This window comes from Cetorhinus maximus, chromosome 16 (genome assembly GCF_964194155.1).
Source record: "Cetorhinus maximus chromosome 16, sCetMax3.hap1.1, whole genome shotgun sequence".
Classification (NCBI taxonomy): domain Eukaryota; kingdom Metazoa; phylum Chordata; class Chondrichthyes; order Lamniformes; family Cetorhinidae; genus Cetorhinus; species Cetorhinus maximus.
Window position 1 is genome coordinate 17,537,948 of NC_135894.1, and position 22,697 is coordinate 17,560,644.

Sequence of the window (22,697 nt, forward strand, 5' to 3'; positions counted from 1 at the left end):
GAGCACATAAGGAATCTGTAAGGGGATATAGACAGGTTGAGTGAGTGGGCAAAAACTTGGTAGATGGAGTTTAATGTAGGAAAGTGTGAGGTTATGCACTTTGGGAGGAAGAATCAAAAGGCAGGCTATTATTAAAATTGAGAGAGACTCCAAAAAAGTGCAGCACAGAGGGATCTGGGTGTTCTTGTGCATGAAACACAAAGTTAGCATGCTGGTGCAGCAAGTAATTAAGATGGCAAATGGAATTTTGGCCTGTATTGCTAGGGGGTTGGAGTTTAAAAATAGGGAAGTCTTGTTACAACTGTATAGGGTGTTGGTGAGGCCACACCTGGAGTACTGTGTACAGTTTTGGCCCCCGTATTTAAGAAATAATGGCACTGGATGCAGTTCAAGAGATTCACTAGGCTGATTCCTGGGACAAAGGGTTAACTTATCAAGAACGGCTAAACAGGTTAAACCTTTATTCATTAGAGTTTAGAAGAATGAGGGGTGATCTTATTGAAACGTACAAGTTTCTGAGGGGGCTTGACAGGGTAGATGTTGAGATGTTTCTACTAGTGGGGGAATCTCGAAATAGGGGGACATAGTTACTCATCTGAAACTGGGATGCGAAGGAATTTCTTCTCCCAGTGGGTAGTGAATGTCTGGAATTCTCTAACCCAGAGAGTTGTGGAGGCTAGATCACTGTAAGTATTTAAAGAGGAGGCAGACAGATTTTTGAAATATCAGGGAGTTGAGGATTATGAGGAGCTGACACAAAAGAGGAGTTGAGGCCTGGGGCAGATCAGCCATGATCTTATTGAATGGTGTGGCCAGTTTGAGGGGCTGAATGGCCTACTCCTGCTCCTATTTCTTATGTTCTTATGTTTTGAGTTGTGCATTCTGGTTTTGAACTCTGGTAAAAGTCTGAAATGGTTTTCTTCCTGCCCTGTAAAATCCGACATTCCCATGGAATTGAGGATTCATCTTTGGAGTCTGCAAAAGGACCTGCCGACTTTGTCTGGGTATTAGTGCTTGGAAACTGCCTGTTTCTGTAGTGCCATAGTACCAAAGTCAGCAAAGTGCAAAACCTTCACACAACGGCTGGGATCCTATATGTAAAATCAGGGAGAAGAGCTGCTTCAAAAACAGGAGGAAACTTGACAATCGAAAGCCAAAGAAAACAAATGTTTTTAGGGAATCCCTTTGAAAGGGAAAACTAACTGTAGAAATGATTCTGTCGGCACTTTAAGTCTGTCAGTGCAGACTCTACATCATCACTCCCTGGGCCGTATTAAAATCAGTGTAACATGTCACTGTTGCAGACTCGTTTTCTTTCTAGGACGTCTCTGTCCTGCCACCTAGAGGGAAACATAACAAATATGACAACAATTAGCTAGGAGAGATCATGGTTCAGAACATTCACTTGGACAAATTATTGGCTACAGCATTTTTGTAATGACATTCAAAACTATTTTATAACAACAATTTGCATTTATATAGCTCCTTTAACATAATAAAATGTCCCAGAGCGCTTCACAGGGGTGCAATCAGGACAAAAATTGACGCAGAGCTGCATCGGAAGATATTAGGACAGGTGACCAAAAGATTGATGGAAGAAGTAGGTTTTAAAGAGTATCTTTAAGAAGGAGACATAGGCATAGAGGTTTAGGGAAGTAATTCCAGAGCTTAGGGCCTTGACAGCTGAAAGCATGGGTGGGCAGCTGTACTACATGCTATTAAGACATAAATATTTGTAGACAACACATTATCAATACAGTTTCATCCCTTAAATCAATGTTTATCAAGTAAATCAGTTTGCAGGAATACTGAAGAATCTAATCAGGATAAGCCAGTGTTAGGGTTAGTATTATGGTTAGTGTTTGGTGATCATAGAGGTCTCATCTGAGAGCAGGAGCAACCTTTTTTACACAGGGAACTGTGAGGCTGTGGAATGCACTACCAGTGTTAGTGATTGAAGCAGAGAGTGTCCCAACATTTAAAAGGTTAAATGGGTGGTTGAAGGAAAGGGTTGAAGGGATGTGGGAACAAGACAAGATCATGGGGTTAGGAGTATTGCTCATGTGCAGGGTAATCAGCAACATGAACTGTTTTCAGGTTGCAATTTCTAAATCAATCTGTAGGAATTAGAGGATAAATTCCTAGACTAAGAAAACATCAAAACACATTTAGCTGGCCACATCTCTTGGTCTCTTAACTTTCAAAGCAGAATTGAATGGATACATGAAAAGGAAAAAAAAATTGGAAGCTATTGGAAAAGAGCAGGGGAGTGGGACTAATTAGATAGCTTGTTCAAAGAGCCAGCATAGGAACATAGGAGCAGCAGTAGGCCATTCAGCCCATCGAGACTGCTCCACCATTCAATATGATCATGACTGATCATCCACTTCAATAACTTTTCCCCACACTATCCCCATATCCCTTTGTCATTGGCATTTAGAAATCTACCCATCTCTACCTTAAACATACTCAATGAGTGAGCTTCCACAGTCCCCAGGGGTAGAGAATTCCAAAGATTCACATTGCTCTGAGTAAAGAAATTTCTCCTCATCTCGGTCCTAAGTGGCTTCCCCCTTATTTTGAAATTGTGTCCCCTGGTCCTAGACTCCCCACCCAGACATCTTACCTGCATATATCCTGTCTATCCCTTTAAATATTTTGCAGGTTCCAACGAGATCACCTCTCATTCTTCGAAACTCTAGGGAATTGAGGCCCAGTTTTCACAATCTCTCTTCATAGGACAGTCCCGCCATCCTGGGAACAAGTCTGGTGAACCTTTGTTGCACTCCCTCTATGGCAATAATATCCTTCCTAAGGTAAGGAGACCAAAGCTGCACACAATACTCCAGGTGCGGTCTATCCAAGGTTCTCTACAATTGAAGCTACTCCTATACTCAAATCCTCTTACGGTAAAGGCTAACATTCCATTTACCTTCCTAATTGCCTGCTGCACCTGCACGTTAGCCTTCAGTGACTTATTGATGAGGACACCCGGGTCCTTTTGTACATCTACACTTTCTAATCTCTTACCACTTAAGAACTACTCTGCGCATCTGTTCTTCCTACCATAGCGAATAACCTCACATTTTTCCCCATTATATTTTATCTGCCATGTTCTTGCTCACTCACTAAGTCTGTCCAAATCCCCTTGAAGCTGCTTTGCATCTTCCTCACAATGCACAATCCCAGGTAGCTTTGGGCACAGGCATTATGGGCTGAATGGGCTCTTTCCTTGCTGTGAGATTCTATGACGCTGCCCCTGTTAAACAAGAAGGCTTTTTCTGGTGGCAACAAGTCCATTGGCAGAAATGCGTCATTATAAATAATCTGCCGTCTTGATGGAAGGCAGCGAAACAATCTGAGATTTAAGGAGGTTTCACCCACTAACGCTGATCAAAAATATCAACAGCAACAAATAGAAAACATGCAAGTTGGCAGCAAAAAGGATGGGTCACAGGCCTGTAGGAAAAGGAGTAGCCTCAGCCCCTTGAACCTGTGCTGCCATTCAAATATACCATTTGCCCCCAAGTCTCTCTATGCATGTATCCCTTTTAAAGTTGAAACATTCATATTGTACCAGAAGTGTGGCAAAACTGTGGCTAATCGACAGGATCTAGTCATAGCATGGCAGTCTTATTGTCCTGATTCTCCTCTTTAGGATGCAGGCAACTGTTGATATTACTGGAATATTGTGCCACAGTGCAGTTTTGGGTCAGGTACTACAGTGCAGCTGACACTGCCTTTATTCCGCACTTTGCAATTTGACCATCTATTGTTTACAGGGGGTAAAGTGCATTGGATAGAAGAGGACCACTTTCAGTGTTGGGGACTGTACCAACAGTTCTGTGTTTCATTCATCACCAAAACGGAGATTAGAATGAGACTACATACAATCGCAAATTGATTTGGTAGATGAAAGCAGTCCAACCCAGTTTTAAAATCATTATTCATTCTCAGTTTGTGACTGGCCTAGCCAGCATTTATTGCTGATCCATAGTTGCCCTTAAGAAGATGGTGGGCCTTTATGAAACACTGCAGTCTGGTGAAGGTACTACAAGGTGCTCTTAGGGACAGAATTCCAGGATTTTGATCCACTGACAATGAAGGAACACCAATATATATTCAAGTTGGGAAGGTGTGTGGCCTGGAGATGATCATGTTCTCATCTGCCTGCTACCCCTGCCCTTCTGGGTGATAGAGGTCAGAGGTGCTCCAGAAGCATTCTTCCAAATTACCAACTCTTCAGTCTTCCCATTACAGCATGGAGTTGGCAGTCTTCAGTGCCTTAGAGTCAATTACTCTTCTAAGTAACACATTCCAGCTTCAATAACCCTCAAAATATTACAACAGTAACTACTCTTCAAAAGTACTTCATTGATCGCAAAGTGCTTTGAGACCTCTGCTGATTGTGAAGGGCACTCCATAAATGAAATACTTTCACTGCAGTTGGGTTAATTTTATACTTGGTCAATGTGTGATTGTAGAGGTTTTCCTGTACCATTAGCACTGCCTCCCTCTGAAGCACTGCTGAGAGCGTAAACTGGTGCTGCTCTACTCTTTATAACTTCAGACCAACTCCAGAGCCAATGCAAATCCCATTATCTGGTCATTATCACATATTGTAATTTTGTTTGTGGGACCCTGCTGTGCACAAATTGGCTTCTGAATTTCCTACAAGAGTGATTCAAAAGTGCTTAATTGCTAGTAGAGATTTGGGATGTCCTGTGGACCTGAAAGGTGCTATATAAAGGCAAATCTGTGTCTCTGTCTCAATCCTCTCAGGGGCAAAATGAGCTCTGGATGGGCCTCTCAGGCTCATCCAAAGTTCTGGCCTTCAGTTAAAATGAATTTAGTTGCTCTAAGACACTACTGGTAAGTCCCAGAGCCGATGCTCCACAACCACAGCTGTTCTGAAAGAAACATGATTTCAGGAGGCAAATAAAATTTCAAGGGCCTTTCAATATTGGTAGCATGCATCTATATGTATAAAACACTTTCATACAGAGAGGGGTGTTTCTGAAAAAAAAAAATCCTTCTCCCCAAAACTTTAGATAGATTTATGCCCAATTCCAATTTGGAGGTCATTTATTTGGTTATTTTTTCCTTTTTGAAGCCGGAATGTGTTAGGCCTGGTGTTGGTCATGGGACTATTTTGAAATAGACCAATGAATGTCACCTAAACAAGATCATTGCAAATGCCCACCTGAAAAGGAAGGAACCACTGATATGATGCTGTCACAGATGGTCTACTCCAACTAAAATATGCTGAAATTTAAAATAAACTAAATTATGATCTTGCTATTGTCATCGATAAGTAACCTGGTGCCCACCAGTCTCAGACCTTGAATGTATCAGTGGAGACTGTGTGATCTTCCTCCAGAGTCACTTTGATACCCATCAAGTTGTGAAACACAGACAGGCAGTCGGAGCCAGCCTCCCCAGAGATTCCCAGTAAACTGGGACTTGTGCTGCTAAACCCCAAAAGCAACTTTCCCTTCCACTCTCAAGAGATGCTGAATGCTCTCCTCTCTCATCCTACATGACTGCAGAGCCTACTCTTCAGAAGTGCTTCACGTTGGCTGTAAGCACTTTTGAGACAACCTGAGGTGGTGAAACACACTATTTACGTGTAACCTCCTTCTTCCTACACCTTCCCACTCAAGACTCCTTCTCCAACCTTTCAACTAGCTCCGATGTTTCCCAAATTCTCTTGCTCACTAGATATTTGCTCCTGTTATCTTAATTCTGAAGACTATCTATCTAATCCTTACCTTGAAGTAAGCACTCTTTCTCTTCCCTTTCATGTTTGTTTCAGCAACACACCTTTTCTACTGCATAATCCTGAATATAAGGAGAGTACAGGACTGGGGTAGGATGGATACTTGTATTTTGAATCCAGGGTAGTAGGAGCTATTGTGGAAGCAGAGGCACCATTTGGCGTCCCTTTCCCAAGAAGTTTGTGCCTTTTTTTCTGTACCTGTCCTGCAGTAAATGTTACTATGCTATCATCTCAAACAGTTAGACAAATATTTAACTAATAGGAAGATGGGAACTGAGCATCAGCTCAACACAAACACAACAGATGGGATTTCTCACTGAAGTTTCCCCAGTGTATGGGAGTGGAAAAATTGGTCAGGGAGCTCATCCATCATATATAGGAATTCCTTGGAAATGACAGTAAAACTGAAGGCTGAGCCAGAATCGTGCTGACTCACAGGCTGATTTGGAAGCTGAATTTGGATGAGTGGTTCTTGGGAGCAAAATAGAAGCAGTTCTCCAAAGCCACATGACTGTCCTCAAAACAGAGAGGGTGGGGCGAAGACCCAGTTTATAATCATACAGCAAGACGGTCAGAGACATATGATAAAGACACAAAACTTTTAATAATAGATATATTCAAACCATAAAAATGGACTTTGTGTCTGTAATCTGCCTGAGCTAGAATACAGCAAAATTTAGCAGGTGTTAATATTAAACCAGTTTGCATTATTTTCAATTAGAATAACACAGGAAGCTGCAAAAGAAAAAGCAACTCAACACAAAGAAAACAAAAACTTTTATTTTGTTTAAAAATTATGCAGTCTTTGTTGTTCCTTTGTTCTTTGATGTAAAGAAGGTGGATATATTTTTCATTCCACTCTTGTCAACCTTTGCCAAAGATTTCTGTGCAGCTGTCATCTTGGAGGGCTAAGGGGACAAAGCAACAGTCAAAATTACTATAAAAAAATACTGCAGAAATTAAATTATTTAAAGCTCTCAAAAAAGTATCATGCCTGTCCTGAGCTTAATGTTGATTTTATTTAATAAATAAAATCAGTTGGTTTCGAGTATCTATCTTCTGTGTCAGTTGGAAGTGTTCTATATAATGCAACTCTTGGAGATTTAAGTTATAAAATTTACAGCAGGATTGACCATTCCAATCCTGTTATCCCGTCCATTCTCCAGATCATTTTATATCCTTCCTTTTCAAATACTTACAGTGCCCTTCCAAATAAAGTCAAGGTCTTTGCCTCAATAGCATCTTGTGGTAAAGCATTCCATGTTCTACCAGCCCCATTTGGAAAGCAAAAATCCTTCTAGATAATCTTAGTCTGGGCCCCCTTGTTACTACTTTGGCAAACAATGGAAAAAAATCATTCAATATTTAACCTCTCCCAACCTTCCATTGCTTTGAAAAACAGTATTAGATCCTCCCTTATGGGGGCACAGACTAGAATTATCTAGAATAATTTTTGTCACAGTGAAAAAGGCCCCAATTTTAAAAAAAAACTCCCCCGCCCCACCTGTCTTCCACTATAACCTTCCAATCTGGTGAACTGTCACTGTAGCCTTTTGATGGCAATCATATTATTCCCTTAATGCAATGCCCAGATACTTAGATCTTATGGCTAACCGATGTCCTGTACAAATTCACTTTCTACCTTTTGTATTTATGGAACCATACACAATAGGAACTTAGAAACAGGGTTAGACCATTCAGCCCCTCAAGCCTGTTCCTCCAATCAATTAGATCATGGATGACCCATACCCACCTTGGCTCCATATCCCTTGATACCCTTACCTGACAAAAATCTGTCAATCTCAGCCTTGAAATTTTAACTGGCCCCAACATCCACAGCCTTTGGCATGGGGGTGGGGCGGTAAGGGAGGGGGGAGGGGTGTTCCAGTTTTCCGTTCCCCTTTGTGAAAAAAGTGCTTCTTAATTTCATTCCTAAATGGCCTGGCTCTAACCTTAAGATAATGCCATCTGTTCTAAATTTCCCCATCAGAAGAGAGAGTTTCTCTGTATCTACTCTATCAAATCACTATGGTTTTAGACAACTTGATTGGCTTATGCCTCAATCTTCTAAACTCACTAATACAAGCCTAGTTTGTGCAACCTATCTTCATAATTCAACCTTTTAAGCTATGGTATCGTTTCAATGTATCATCACTGTACCCACTCCAAGGCTAATTTATACTCGATAAGGTGTGGTATCCATTACTTCACCCCATTTACTAGATCTGTTACCTTCTCAGAACAATCCAGGAAATTGATCAAACACAACATGGACCTTCTGAACCCTTTCTTTTATAATCATCCACTTTCCTTCCGATGAACCCTTGTTATACCCCATCATAGTTCCAAACATCTTCCTCACAGTCAAGTCAAGACTCAAAAGGTCTGTAGCTTGATGCTCGCTAAATAAAGGAGTTACAGTCTCTATTTTATCAGCCATTGGGATGTTATTCAATTTTAATGTGTTTTGAAAGAGATCAACAATGGAATTTGAAATTATGCCAGCTGAGTGAAAAGCCCTGAAAACATACACCCTCATGATAACATCCAAGGTTAACTTGGGCAGGTGGATGAATGGAAAAAAATCACAGAATAATCCAGCAAAGTTGGAGGCCATTCAAGTCCTTTATGCTTGTGCTGGATCTTTGAAAAATCTATTTAATTTGCCCCACTCCCCTGTTTTTTCTCCCCACAGTGCTGTTTTTTTAGTTCCACTCAAGTATTTATACAATTCACTTTTTACTATTGAATCTGCTTCCAACCTTTCGGACAACACATCCCATATTGTAACAATGTCATGCACTAAATTTTGTTTTCCAATTTTTTTGCCTATCATCTTAAATCCATGTCAGCTGGTCACTCACCCTTCTCTGTCACCGGAAACAGTTTCTCCTTCTTTACGCTACCAAAACCATTCATGATTTTGGACACGTCTATCAAATTTCCTCCATAGAGTACAGAGGGCTAAGAGGACAACTCAGCTTCTCCAGTCTCTTCCCATAACTGAGGTCTCCTCTCCGTGGTACCATTCCAGTTAACGTCTTCTGCATTCTCTCAAAGGCTTCATTATCCTTGTGAAAGAGCTGAACGCAACAGTTTTTAAAAATTTGTTCATTCACGTGGTATAGGTGTCACTGGCTAGGCCGACATTTATTGTCCACCCCTAATTGCCCTTGAGAAGGTGGTTGAAGAGCGGGAGGACTGACCAGAGGGTTTCTTTCAAAAAATGGTTTAGCATAACTTCCTTGCTTTTTAATCAATACCTCCATTCATAAATCGAAGGATCCCATTTGCTTTTTTAACAGCCTTCTCCTGCCACCTTCAAAGATTTGCGTGCAAAGACCCTCAAGCGCCTGTCCCTGCATTTCCTACACAACTGTACCATTTAGTTTATATTGCTTCTCATCCTCCCAACCAAAATGTATCACATCTGCATTAAATTGCACCTGCCATGTGTCTGCCCATTTCATCAGTCTCTTACATCCTCCTGAAGTCTGTTACTATCCTCCTCATTGTTTACTTTGAACTTACTTCCTGTATAGCCAAGTCCAGAACTTTAATATATATCAAAAAGACCAGTGGTCCTGTTACCAACCATTGTATAATTCCCTCTAGCCTGACTCGCTGCTCATTTCTGCTTTCTGTCCCACTGTTAATTTTGTATCCACACTGCCACTGACCCTTTAATCTAGGGCTGGGCAAACTTTTCAGCTTGAGGGCCACCTCTGACTATGTAACTTGCATGATGGGCCATAACTACTCAAGAAATGAACAATTCATGTTCCAACAAAGGCAACACAACTTTGTTTTAAAACAATGCACTATTAGAAAATAGCAGCATTAGGTAGTTTGTTGATTTTACCACTCAGATGATTTGCTCCTGTTCGAATACATTTTATTATATCTAAAACTTTTCAGTGCACAGCACACCACATAAAATTTTGGTAGTTTTCTCGTTTATTGATAACTTCTTTACATTTTACATTTAAATCTGTAATTAGCTTTGTTGAATCATCAGTAATTCTCCATTTGACCAACAATAACCAAAATATATTAAAACTATTTTAGTGTCAATGTAAACCAGGAGTTATTAAGCAATTTCTTTGTTATTTCAATTTAACTCTGAAGTAGTAAAAATAGATAAATTTTGGTAGAAGAAATAAACTTAAAATCTTTATAAATAACTATACCATCATAACGATGCATTACAATAATGAAACCAAACTTACTCCCTTTTTCACACACTCTTTGCTTCCTGTAAACAATGCAGTTTGTCACTCCTCTTTACAATGGCATCAAGATCTGGTGTCATTCTTATTGTGGAAATCACAATGAGGAGCTTCGAGGCTGGTCAGCTAACTGGGACCTGAGGTAAGATTTGCTGTATTTCAGTGGGGAAAAATGTTTGCTCGCACACATAGGTGGAGCCAAACAAACAAGGATTTTCCGTGCCACCTTGCAGATATTTAGGATCTTAGTTACACTCAAGGAGACATAAAACTGGTCTAGTTTTTCTGAGTTGTATTTTTCCTTGAAGGTGGAACCATGTTGGATATCAAAGAGCTCAAGTTGTAATTCTTGAAGGGCTTTCTCATAGTCAAATAATAGTGGGCATGACACCGGCTCCAGGGTCAACTCTTTTCTTCTCCGCCGATGCTGCCAGACCTGCTGAGTTTTTCCAGGTAATTCTATTTTTGTCCAGGGTCTTCTCTACCATCTCAAAGTCAGAGTTGACAAGAAACCTCCCCATGCCTGTCACTCAAAATATTGCTGCACGTCTGTCTGCTCCGGCAGTGCTTCTAAGTATCTCAGTGTTGGAAAGTGAGTGAACTCTTTGCTGTTCATTTGTTTCAAAAACAAGACTAACTCGACTTTGAAAGCTTTCACACTAGAATACGATTCATGCATGAAGACATTCTTGCCCTGCCCCTTCACCTTAAGTTCATTTAAATGTGCCAAGATATTCACACCAAAAGCAAGGTTGCATATCCAGTTGGAATTCCTTAATTCAGAGAAATCATTTTCTTTCCCCTGCACCTCCAGAAATCTGAACATTTCTTCCCCAAGCCCCCACACTCACTGGAATACCTTTCCTACGTTAAGCCAGCGGACAAGGTTTGATAAAGTGAGTCCTGATGTTCGGAGTCAGTATCGTCAAGAAGGGAAAAGAATTGCTGCTGATCAAATGCCCTCACTCTTATGTAGTTCACTATCTTTACGACCGTGCGAACATCATCATGTCCAGGACATTTTTGCAGAGGGTACATAATGCAGAAGAATGACCTCTTTCACGGGATCTTCTTCTTTGACTTTGTCCTTGATTCTTTGTAAAATTCCGAGTTAAATTTAGCAATCCGCCTGCGGTCAAATTTGCCAGCTTACTTCCAGGGAGCTTCAGACGTTCAATGCAGCCAGACACCCTCTCGTACAAACCCAATACCTTTTATGTGCCTTTCACTGATGCCATTCATAAAAATTCCTCTGATTTTAAATTTGTCATTAGTTCCTCCGACAAAAATCAAGAACTGTGATGTGTTCTTGATGTCAGTGCTGTCAACAAGGGCTCATGAAAACAACATGAAGCACTGTGCTTTCTTGCTTAACTCAGAAACCAAGTCTTCATCGACCACTTCTACAATGAGTAATCGTTCTTAGTGACAAACTAATTTTCTCACGTTATTTTTGGTACTCGGGGCATAGCATGCCAGCAACAGCGACCACGCATTCTTTCAAAAACTCCTCTTCAGCATAAGGCTTATTTTGTTCAGTGATCTTAAAATGCCAGATCATAACTTGCTTTGGTAGCTGTTTCCTGAACTGTAGTTTGCTGCACAAAAATGTTTCACTGAGCTTTTTAGTTAGTAGCAGTTTTTCTCAGCTTTTCATGCTCTTTCCTCAGTTAAGTTGCTGCCATGATTAGGATGGTTTGTTGAAAAACGGCAATTCAAATTGTACCCCTTGAACACTGTGATGGTCTCCTAACAGATCAGAGATACATCCTTCAGGTCCATGCATTCCATCCATTGTTGAAAAGCTGACAGGTGCTGGCTACTTTTCTTTTTGCAGGGTTCAGTTTTGAAAGAGAAAATAACAACCTCGCTACTGGCCTTGTTTCAAACTGCTGTTTTTCCAAGATTTCTCGCATCTCACACATGGATAATATGTCACACTCGCAGCGTCCCACATAAGGCATGCAAAGTGCTTTAAAGTTCTGACGACACAAGCTGTATGCCGAGGAAATCGGTAGGCCACGAAAAATTTTTAGGTTGATAGAATTTATTTCAAAGTGAAATCAACCACTGACACATATCAGTTTAATAGGTTTTCACATTTTACTGTTTTTCATTATCAGGTGCTTAGATAACAACACAATCAGCTGGAGGGCCAGATGAAAAGCTCCCACAAGTTGGATATGGCCCCCAGGTTGAGGTTTTCCACCTCTGGTCTGCCCCCCCACAGCATAATGGCTGCTCCATTATTCCTGCTCCATCATCCCTCTCCAATGCTATAACATTTTATTTGATCAACACGGCCACCAATCTGCACCCTATTGCACCTACCCAATCCGATTTTTTTCGTTCCCTATCTTTTATGAATATCTTATACCCAGGAATATTAAGCCTCCAGTCCTCTCGTTTGACATCAAGAAATAAGGTAACAGGAAGGATAAACGTGTTTAGGATTATTCGTTCGTCCCACAGGTGAACAAAACAATTATATAAATAGCACTTTACTCACCACAACAGATTCATATTGATAAATGTGCACTGATCCACGATGTACTCGTGTATGCAACTTCTACAATACCATAATTTAATATAATCCTGTACACCGCTAAAGAACTGAGTAAAGGCATGATGTGCTACCAGCTGTTCCATTGTTTTGTACAGGCAATCTTGGTCATTTCTACCCAAACACTGTTGACTAGAAGCAAAGGGAAAAAACTATGTTGCTGTTGATGAATCATGGCAATGAATCGCTATCAATTAAAATGCAACAGAACCAGACATGAGGCGACTGTGCAAAGCCATCAATTTTGGAGAACTTTGAGAACCTTTAGTCCAAGGTCACCTGCTGCTCCCAAGCATGCTACACTTACCTTCTGCATAAAGCTATCAAATCTAAACTGTCTTTTCACTCTTCCTACTCCAAGCCTGTGGCTGTGCCCACTTGCAGAAAATATCTCTTTGTTAAACAGATCGTGGCTGATGTTGTTTCTAGGGTCTTATATCTTTCTACCTTAAAAGGGCAGTAAAAGCAACAATCATAAATGTCAAAAGGAAACTCGATATGGACTTGAAAAGGAAAAATCTGCAGGGCTATGGGAAGAGCAAGGAAGTGAGATTAATTGAACAGCTCTATTAAAGAGCTTCACAGGATTAATGCACTGAATGCTCTTTTCCTGTGCTGTAAGATTCTATGGTTCCAGGTCTCCTCCTTAGTGTAAACATTCCCAACATTTATAGCCTCTCCTCATTAATCAGGTGCCCAATCCCAGCTATTAATTTTGCTGCCTTTCATTGCACCCTCTCTGATAATTTGATGTGTAATAGTGCCCAGAACTGTATTCAGTACTCCAGTTGAGAATGTACAAAATCTCATTTGCAGAAATATGTGCTCTGTGCCTCTGGCTAGACAGCCCAATAACCTAATTGTTAACACCATTAACCTGGTGGTTTTAATAACCTACATACTATCACTCCCAAAACCCTTTCCTGCATCATGTCCAACAGAGTGAAAGCATCCTCTTTATCTTATGTCATTAAATATTGCCACTCACCAGCCAACCTCATTCCTTAATCTAATTTTTTTCACAACTTATTTCATTCTTTGCAACTTTGGACAAGGTTACCAGTAGAAAATGTGGTGATATATTGAAGGAGATGATTAGACGGTGTCAGATTTAGAACATTTCAGGTAGATATGGCAATTCAGTCCTGACTGCCCCCTTAACAAATGTTCAGACAAACAGAAGACTGCACTTTCTGACCCTGATCAAATATCATTGTCCAAGAGCTGCGATTATGGAGATCACTTTTTGACCAAAATAAAACTTGGCTACAATTTAGTTTGGAGAGTGCTTTGCAAAGGACTGTACTGTGCTTCTAAGGTCTGTTGTTTTCCTTTGTTAATATTTAGGCATGGGAGTTTACAAAACTGTTTTACAAATTCTTTAAGAGGTTGTAAAACATTTGAACAGAATTTTAATATTCAAACTGACTATGGGCCAAATGTCTCCTTAGCCCAAGTGCATTCAGGCCAATTGCTGAGACCAGCTCGGCATAGACTGGGAAGGGAACCTGGGACCTTTGGTCTGTGTGGCTCAGTGCTGCCTACCATTCTCAAATAAAATGGAATGCTTTCTAAAGTGTCTGAAATGCTTGAGATTTGACTTTTCCACAGATCCTGGATATAAGTGCAGTCAAAACAAGGATGGGGGCAAGAGTCAAGCGAGGAAGTTCCTTACCTTTTTCTCTTTTGAATTAGGGTTGAACTTGGTGTAGTCTTCCTCAGCCTCCACTAGTTTGTCGGACAGTTTCTTTTTCTGTAATAGCAGTTTATGATGCTTTTGTTGAACAAAGTTGTGCAATACTGACAGGCTGCATGCTTCATTGCAGGAAAAAAGCTCTCCGCCAAAAGAATACCCTCTAAAATAGGCGGTGTGTGGATCTCAAATCAAGTGTTGATTTCGGACAACTCAGGCCCAAGTAATGAATTTCGTGCAGATCTTCATGCAAAGGTTTCACTGAGCAGAGTCTTATCCACAGAACCAGCAATAACTTATCACAATGCAGCATTTTCACTTGCGCTGGAAACTACCTTTTCCCTCCAAATACGCAAATGGTGTTACAGAAAAACAGGATCAAGAATGCAAACTCTTGAGCAAGATTTACATCGGTATGAAGATTAACTTATTTTAACAGGGCCCCTGGTATTATTGCTTGTGATAACCATCAGAGATTCCTCATTTATTTACCACAGGGCACATTATCTGCTAATGTTAGTGAAAATGTTGGTTTGCTGACAGAGAGGGGAAATGACCCCTTTTATACTTGTTAAAATTCACATAGGGAACAGACCCTTTAATGGGGTTTTCACAAGCAAGTGAAATAACAGAATAGAACCATTTCACCTCATGACCCTCTTCTGTTACATATTAACTGAGCTCCAGTTTGGCTTCTTATGCATTGTGGGGTAAACTGTGGGGAGGTGGTGGCATAGTGAACTGGTATTCCAGAGACCCAAGGAAATGCTTTGAGGGCCTGGGTTCAAATCCCACCACGACAGATGGTGAAATTTGAATTCAATAAAAATCTGGGATGATGACCAATGTCACTCATCTGGTTCACTAATGCCCCTTTGGCATCTGGGCCTACATGTGACAGGGCAATGTGGTTTACTCTTAAAATGGTCTCTGAACAAGGGCAATTAGGGATGGGCAATAAAGACTGGCCTAGCTAGCAACGCCCACATCAAAAAATCAGCAGTTTTTATTTGTTTGGAAGTCACGATGATGAGCGAATGTGTGTACGTGATTGTGCTTGTGTAGTTGTCTGGCAATTTCCTAATTTGTACATAGCAGCAATGGTGAAAGTTCACGTTGGACTGAAACAGCAGATCCATGTACTGCTGACTGAAGCTCAGCTGCCACAGGCATTTCTCAGTCACAACACCCAGTGTGGGGAGGACGCGCTATCACCAGGTGTTTTCTATATTACTTGTTTCCTTGGGAAGTTGGCAATGCTAGTGAAGCACCTCTTGCCTATCCCTCAGTGCCCTAAGCACATTAATGCTTCAGCACATTGAAAGAACTGGAACTTGGTAGATTGGCAAGTTTCCATCACTGGAGAACATCACAGTCTAGCAGCTGGTGCTAGCCCACTAATGATTAGATTTATTAAATTTAGCTGCTCCAATGCTATGATTAATACCTGGAGATATAAAAAGGGACACAAGAATGCTTAATGTACTTGTTAAAAAAAAATTGCACATGGGAGTCACATACATACAAATGAGCAACTAATCACTGAGGGCAGAATGTTATCTGTGCACCAGATCACCAGACTCACTGAATGCCTCATTCAAAAGACAGTGCCTCGGACAATGCAGCACTCCACCAGGACTGACCCTCGGACAATGCAGCACTCCACCAGGACTGACCCTCGGACAGTGCAGCGCTCCACCAGGACTGACCCTCGGACAGTGCAGCGCTTCACAGGGACTGACCCTCGGACAGTGCTGCGCTTCACGAGGACTGACCCTCGGACAGTGCAGTGCTCCACGAGGACTGACCCTCAGACAGTGCAGCGCTTCACAGGGACTGACCCTCGGACAGTGCTGCGCTTCACGAGGACTGACCCTCGGATAGTGCAGTGCTCCACGAGGACTGACCCTCGGACAGTGCAGCGCTTCACAGGGACTGACCCTCGGACAGTGCAGCGCTTCAAGAGGACTGACCCTCGGACAGTGCAGTGCTTCACGAGGACCTACCCTCGGGCAGTGCAGCGCTTCACGAGGACTGACCCTCGGACAGTGCAGCGCTTCACGAGGACTGACCCTCGGACAGTGCAGTGCTTCACGAGGACCTACCCTCGGGCAGTGCAGCGCTCCACGAGGACTGACCCTCAGACAGTGCAGTGCTTCACAAGGTCCGACCCTCAGACAGTGCAGTGCTTCACGAGGACTGACCCTCGGACAGTGCAGCGCTTCACGAGGACTGACCCTCGGACAGTGCAGCGCTTCACGAGGACTGACCCTCGGACAGTGCAGCGCTTCACGAGGACTGACCCTCGGACAGTGCAGCGCTTCACGAGGACTGACCCTCGGACAGTGCAGTGCTCCACGAGGACTGACCCTCGGACAGTGCAGCGCTTTACGAGGACTGACCCTCGGACAGTGCAGTGCTCCACGAGTACAGATCCTAGGACAGTACAGCGCTTCATGAGGACTGACCTTCAGACAGTGCAGTGCTCCATGAGGACTGACCCTTGGACAGTGCAGCGCTTCACGAGGACTGACCCTCGGACAGTGCAGCGCTTCACGAGTACAAATCCTCAGACTGTGCCCTGCCACATGATTACTGATCCTCAGACAGTGTAGTGGTCCCTCAGCACTGCGCTGAAATATCAGCCTTCTGACTCAGTTGCGAGGGTGAAAATACTTTGCATTGCACAATGATTCTGAACGGAAACATCAGATTTTACCGAATGACTATACTGCTGGTACTTTCCAAAAATGACTTCACGGGAAGGTTTAAAAGATTGCAATGTTCTATTCTTTCAGCCAAAATATCTTTAAACTTGAAATATTATTTTATATGTTGCATTCATCCCACTCAAACTGCTTCAGTATTAAATTTTAGTTGTACTTATGTCAGTAGTATGTTTCATGCTGCTACTTTTTAAAAAAAGTTTTTATAAAATGCTGTCAGCAGTAAACAGTGACCAATATGACAGAAACAAACCTTTGATGGTGGTTCACTTGTTGCCGTTTTCGTCGCAACAGCTGGTAACCTAACAAACAGAAATATAAATATTAATATAAATATTAATACAAAAGCAAATACTGCAGATGTTGTAAATATTAATCCTGTCATGAGTAGGACTGTGGTTGTAAGATGGCTCAGAAGTTTCGTTAAAGCATTAAGTATTGCATTTTCCATGACCTCAGGATGTCCCAAAGCGCTTCACAGCCAATTCAATACATTTGAAGAGCAGTTACTGTTCTAATGTAGTAAGTATTGCAGTCAATTTGTGCACAACAAAGCTCCCATAAACGGCAATGAAATTAATGATCGAATCGTGTGTTTCAGCGATGCTAAAGAATAAATATTGGTCAGAAGCACGAGGAGAATTCCCTTGCTCATCTCAGAGTAGTGCCACAGTATCTTTTACATGCACTTGTGAGGGCCCACTGAGGTGTCAACTTAACTCAAACCTTGGGCGGGGCTTGAACCCTCAACCTCTGACTGAGGTGAGTGCTACCAACTAGGCCACAGCTAACTTCAGGCGTATTCTCATTTGCATGTCTGACTGAAGTGTAAGAACTCCATTCCCACTCAATTTAGTCTTCAGGACCATCTCAGTTAAGAGTTCACAACATCAAGAGCCCCTAGTTTGCGTGGAGTCACTGCCGGTGGCACAAGACTAATGGAGAGAACGGGTCTAGGCCTTGTCCCAAATGACAAAGAAAGGTTTATTGGTGAGTGTGAGTCAGTTGTGCCCAACCTGGTGAGTCATCAGAAGAATTGGGGTGGCTCCAGGGATGGAGGAGGGGCCAATGTAAGGGCCAGGTAGAATTCCTGGGATAGCTCAAGATGGCCTCCAAGCACACCCTGTTCATTGCTGCATGGAGGAGAAGGAAGAGATGGAAATAACACCAGATCCTCCCAAGTTCCGCAGAACAGAAAAAGCGGTGGAGTCCCAACAGAACCAGGTTCTGCCTCATCTTCTCCAGTTTTGCTTTAGCTTTAATCTCCCAGCATGCCAATCTAAATTCTAATCTCATTGGCACATTAACACTAGCAAATATGAACATATTTTGGAACTGACAATTGAAGAAAGCTAAACAAATGAACTGCATTTACATCGTACCTATCACATCCTCAATGTCTTAAAATGTTTCACAGGCTTACTGTCATATTACATCCAACTCTGGAGAAACATTGCAAACTTGTATTCGCAAAAAAAAGTTTGAACTGTTGTTGTAAGTTGCATGTGGTCTTTTTATTCCCCTCACCTTCCAAACATTGTGCTCTCACCCAATGATGTACAATGGGTGCCAGGTGTCCTGTGATGCCTCACTCCAGTGGTCAATTGCAAACTTAAGACAATGAATGTGAGAAAATTCATTTGAATACAGAAGTTGAATGAAATTTTCTCCTCACCAGATCAGTGTCAGAGTCACTGAATAGGAACCAGCAGGGTTTAAACTAGATTGGCAAGAGGGTGGGAACCTGAGCAGGGAGACACAAGAGAGGGAAACAAAGATAGGAATGGAAGACAGAAAAGTAGAAAGCAAAAGTGGAAGGCAGAAGAAACAAGGGCTAGCAGCAAATAGGTTCATATTACAAAAAAATGTCAAAATGTTAAAAAGCCAAGTCTAAAGGCACTGTATCTGAATGCACTAGGGAATAGGCTATCCTAGATTTGGTATTGTGTAATGAGAAAGGTTTAATTAATAATCTTATTGTGTGGGGTCCTTTCGGGAACAGTGACCATAACATGATCAAATTCTTCATTAGGACGGAAAGTGAAGTAGTCTGATCTGAAACTAGGGTCCTAAATCTAAACAAAGGAAAGTACGAAGGTATGAGGCGTGAGTTGGCTAAGACAGATTGAGGAACTTCATTAAAAGGCATGATGGCGGATAGACAATGGCTAATATTTAAGGAACAAATGTATGCAACAGTTATACATTCCTTTCTGGCGCAAAAAACACAACAGGAAAAGCGTTAACCAACCATGGTTAACAAAAAAAATTAAGGATAGTATTAGATCCAAAGAGAAATCTGAGGATTGGGAGCAGCTTAGAATTCAGCAAAGGAGGACCAAGAGATTAATTAAGAGGGGAAAAATAGAGTATGAGGGTAAACTTGCAAGGAACATAAAAGCGGACTGTAAAAGCTTCTATAAGTATGTAAAAAGAAAAAGATTAGTGAAGGCAAATGTAGGTCCCTTACAGTCTGAAATGGGAGAATTTATAATAGAAAACAAGGAAATGGCAGGGCAATTAAACAACTACTTTAGTTCTATCTTCATGAAGGAAGACACTAATAACTTCCCAGAAATACTAGAAAACCAAGGGTCTAGTGAGAAGGAGGAATTGAAGGAAATTAGTATTACTAAAACAACAGTACTGGAGAAATTATAGGCTGAAAGCCAATAAATCCCCAGAGCCCAATAATCTACATCGCAGGGTACTAAAGGAGGTAGCCATAGAAATAGTGGATGTTTTGGTTGTCATCTTACAAAATTCTGTAGGGAACAGTCCTGGCAGATTGGAGGGTGGCAAATGTAGCCCCATTATTTAAAAAAAGGAGGGAGGGGGAAAACAGCGAATTACAGACTGTTTAGCCTAACCTCAGTGGTAGGGAAAATGCTAGAGTCTATTATAAAGTATGTGACAACAGGGCACTTGGAAAATATCAATGGAATTAGACAAAGCCAGCATGGATTTATGATAGTGAAATCATGTTTGACAAACCTACTGGAGTTCTTTGAGGGCATAACTTTGAGGGAATAGATAAGGGAGAACCAGTGGATGTGGTGTATTTGGATTTTCAGAAAGCTTTTGATAAAGTCCTACATAAGAGGTTAGTGTGTAAAACTAAAGCACGTGGGATTGGGGGTAATATATTGGCATGGATTGAGAGCTGGTTAGCAGACAGGAAACAGAGAGTAGGGATAAATGGGTCTTTTTCAGAATGGCAGGGGGTGGCTAGTGAGGTACTGTAGGGATCAGTGCTTGGGCCCCAGCTATTCACAATATATATCAATGATTTGGATGAGGGAGCCAAATGTAATATTTCCAAGTTTTCTGATGACATGAAACTTGGTGGGAATGTGAGCAATGAGGGGGATGTTAAGAGGCTTCAAGGTAAGTTAGACAGGTTGAGTGAATGGGCAAATACATGGCAGATGCAGTATAACGTGGGTAAGTGTGAAGTTATCCATTTTGGTAAGAAAAACAGAATGGCAGAGTATTATTTAAATGGTGATTGATTGGGAAATGTTAATGTACAAAGGGACCTGGGTGTCCTTGCACACCAATCACAGAAAGCAAGCATGCAAGTGCAGCAAGTGGTTAAGAAGGCAAATGGTATGTTGGCCTTCATTGCGAGAGGACTTGAGTACAGGAACAAAAATGTCTTACTACAGCTGTGCAGGGCCTTGGTGAGAACACACTTGGGAGTATTGTGTGCAGTTTTGGTCTCCTTACCTAAGAAAGGATATACTTGCCACAGAGGGAGTGACACGAAGGTTCACCAGACTGATTCCCGGGATGGCAGGATTGTTGTTTGAGGAGTGGTTGGGCTGACTAGGCCTGTTTTCACTGGAGTTTAAAAGAGTGAGAGGAGATCTCATTGATACATAAAATTCTGTCAGGGATGGACAGACTGGATGCAGGGATGATATGTTCTTTGGCTGGGGGGGGGCGGGGGGAACAAGGGGTCATAGTCTCAGGATATGGGGTAGACCACTTAGGACTAAGGTGAGAAGAAGCTTCTTCATTCAGAGGGTGGTGAACCTGTGGAATTCTCTAACACAGAGGCTGTGGAGGCCAAATCACTGAATATATTTAAGAAGGAAATAGATCGATTTCTAGACTCTAAAGGCATCAAGGGGTATGGGGAGAGAACAGGAGTATGGCAATGAGAAAGAGAATCAGCCATGATTATATTGAATGGTGCAGCAGGCTTAAAGGGCCAATTGACCTACTCCTGCTCCTATTTTCTATGTTTCTATGTAAATCCTGGCTGTTTTTGTCCTTCACTAGCTCAGGGTTACTGATGCTAAATGCTGCACCCTTTTATTGCTGACAGAGTTGAATCAGCTAGTTCAGCAGACCTTGAATCAAATCTGGGGCCCTTTGTTCCATGTCACCAGAGGGTGCCCTTGTCAAATGTACAGGGACTTTTCTCTAACCTAAAGAAGCAAATGTTCCAGTTTATTACCATCCCTATCACTTATATCGGGTGCATTAATGTTAAAATGATTGGGTCACTATGTGCAATAGGCAGTGAAACCAGAAGGCAAGCTTACATCTATTTAAAAACACAGCAAATCTTCACTTAGCAACTACCTCTCGTAACTGTTAGCAATTGCACCTAGAATCTCATCGCTTAAGCTAATCGCACTTTAACCAGGTGCGCACAGCTGACTGTGGCTGCATAAAGACCCAATATTGCCTGAAATCAGCAGAACCGTTTAAATCAGCAAGTACATGAATGTGTTTTTGTCATCTCCCAAATCTGTGCTCATGTATCCCAGAACTGTATGTTTGAATCCCTCCAGGTTTCTGCCCTGGCACAGTACTGAAATGACCCTTACCAAAGCCACAAATGGCATAAAAATAGGAAATGCTGGGAATACACACCAGGTCTGGCAACATCTATGAAGGCAGAAAGAGAGCTCACATTTCAGGTCTGTGACCTCCATCAGAACGTGTCACAAACCTGAAACATCAATTCTGTTTCTGCTTTCACAGACGTTGCCAGGCCTGCTGAGGGTTTCCAACATTTTCTCTTTATTCCAGACTTCCAGTATCTGCAGTATGTTGTTTCTCTGTCACAAATGACATTCTATGTGACTGCATTCAGATACCCTTCTTCATCTTTCTTGACATGTCACAGTCTTTGACACAGTTGACTACACCGTCCTCCTCCCAACGTCTCTCCAATGTCATCCAGCTGAGTGGGATTACACCACTCTGGTTCAGCTCTTATCTATCCAGTTATAGCCAGAGAATCACCTGCAATGGCTTCGCTTCCCGCTCCCACACTGTTACCCTCGTCCCCGCCTATTTCTCATCTACATGCTGCCCCTCAGCATCATCTGAAAACATAACTTCCAAGTTGCAGTGTATGCTGACAATACCCAGCACTACCTTGCCGTTGTCAATCTCGCCACTGTCCCTAATCTGTCAGACTGCTTGTCCGACATCATGTGCTGGGGAAGTAGAAATTTCTTTCCAATAAATATCAACAAGATCAAAGCTCCTGTCTTCAGTTCCCTCTACAAACTCAATTTCCTAACCACCCACCCCTTTCCTCTTCCTGGCAACTGTTTGGAGGCTGAACCAGACCACTTGCATCTTTGCTGTTGTACCTGACCCTGAGATGGGCTTACGGCCACATATCTGCACCATCACCGAGTCTGTCTACTTCCACCTACGTAACATTGCTTGTCTACAGCTA

The 22,697-nt window shown here is 41.9% G+C and overlaps 1 protein-coding gene across 1 annotated transcript in view; it reads right to left on the reverse strand.

The window, feature by feature from the left end:
- Nucleotides 1–6,367: 6,367 nt before the first annotated feature.
- rnaseh2b (ribonuclease H2, subunit B) overlaps nucleotides 6,368–22,697 on the reverse strand; it is a 56,534-nt gene continuing 40,204 nt past the window's right edge. The window contains exons 9-11 of the mRNA XM_078559431.1: nucleotides 17,244–17,292; nucleotides 14,247–14,324; nucleotides 6,368–6,687 (exon numbers count right to left, since the gene is read on the reverse strand). Of these exons, the coding sequence (XP_078415557.1) occupies nucleotides 6,574–6,687; nucleotides 14,247–14,324; nucleotides 17,244–17,292 (241 nt within the window). The 3' untranslated portion in view covers nucleotides 6,368–6,573. The remainder of the gene's footprint in view (nucleotides 6,688–14,246; nucleotides 14,325–17,243; nucleotides 17,293–22,697) is intronic.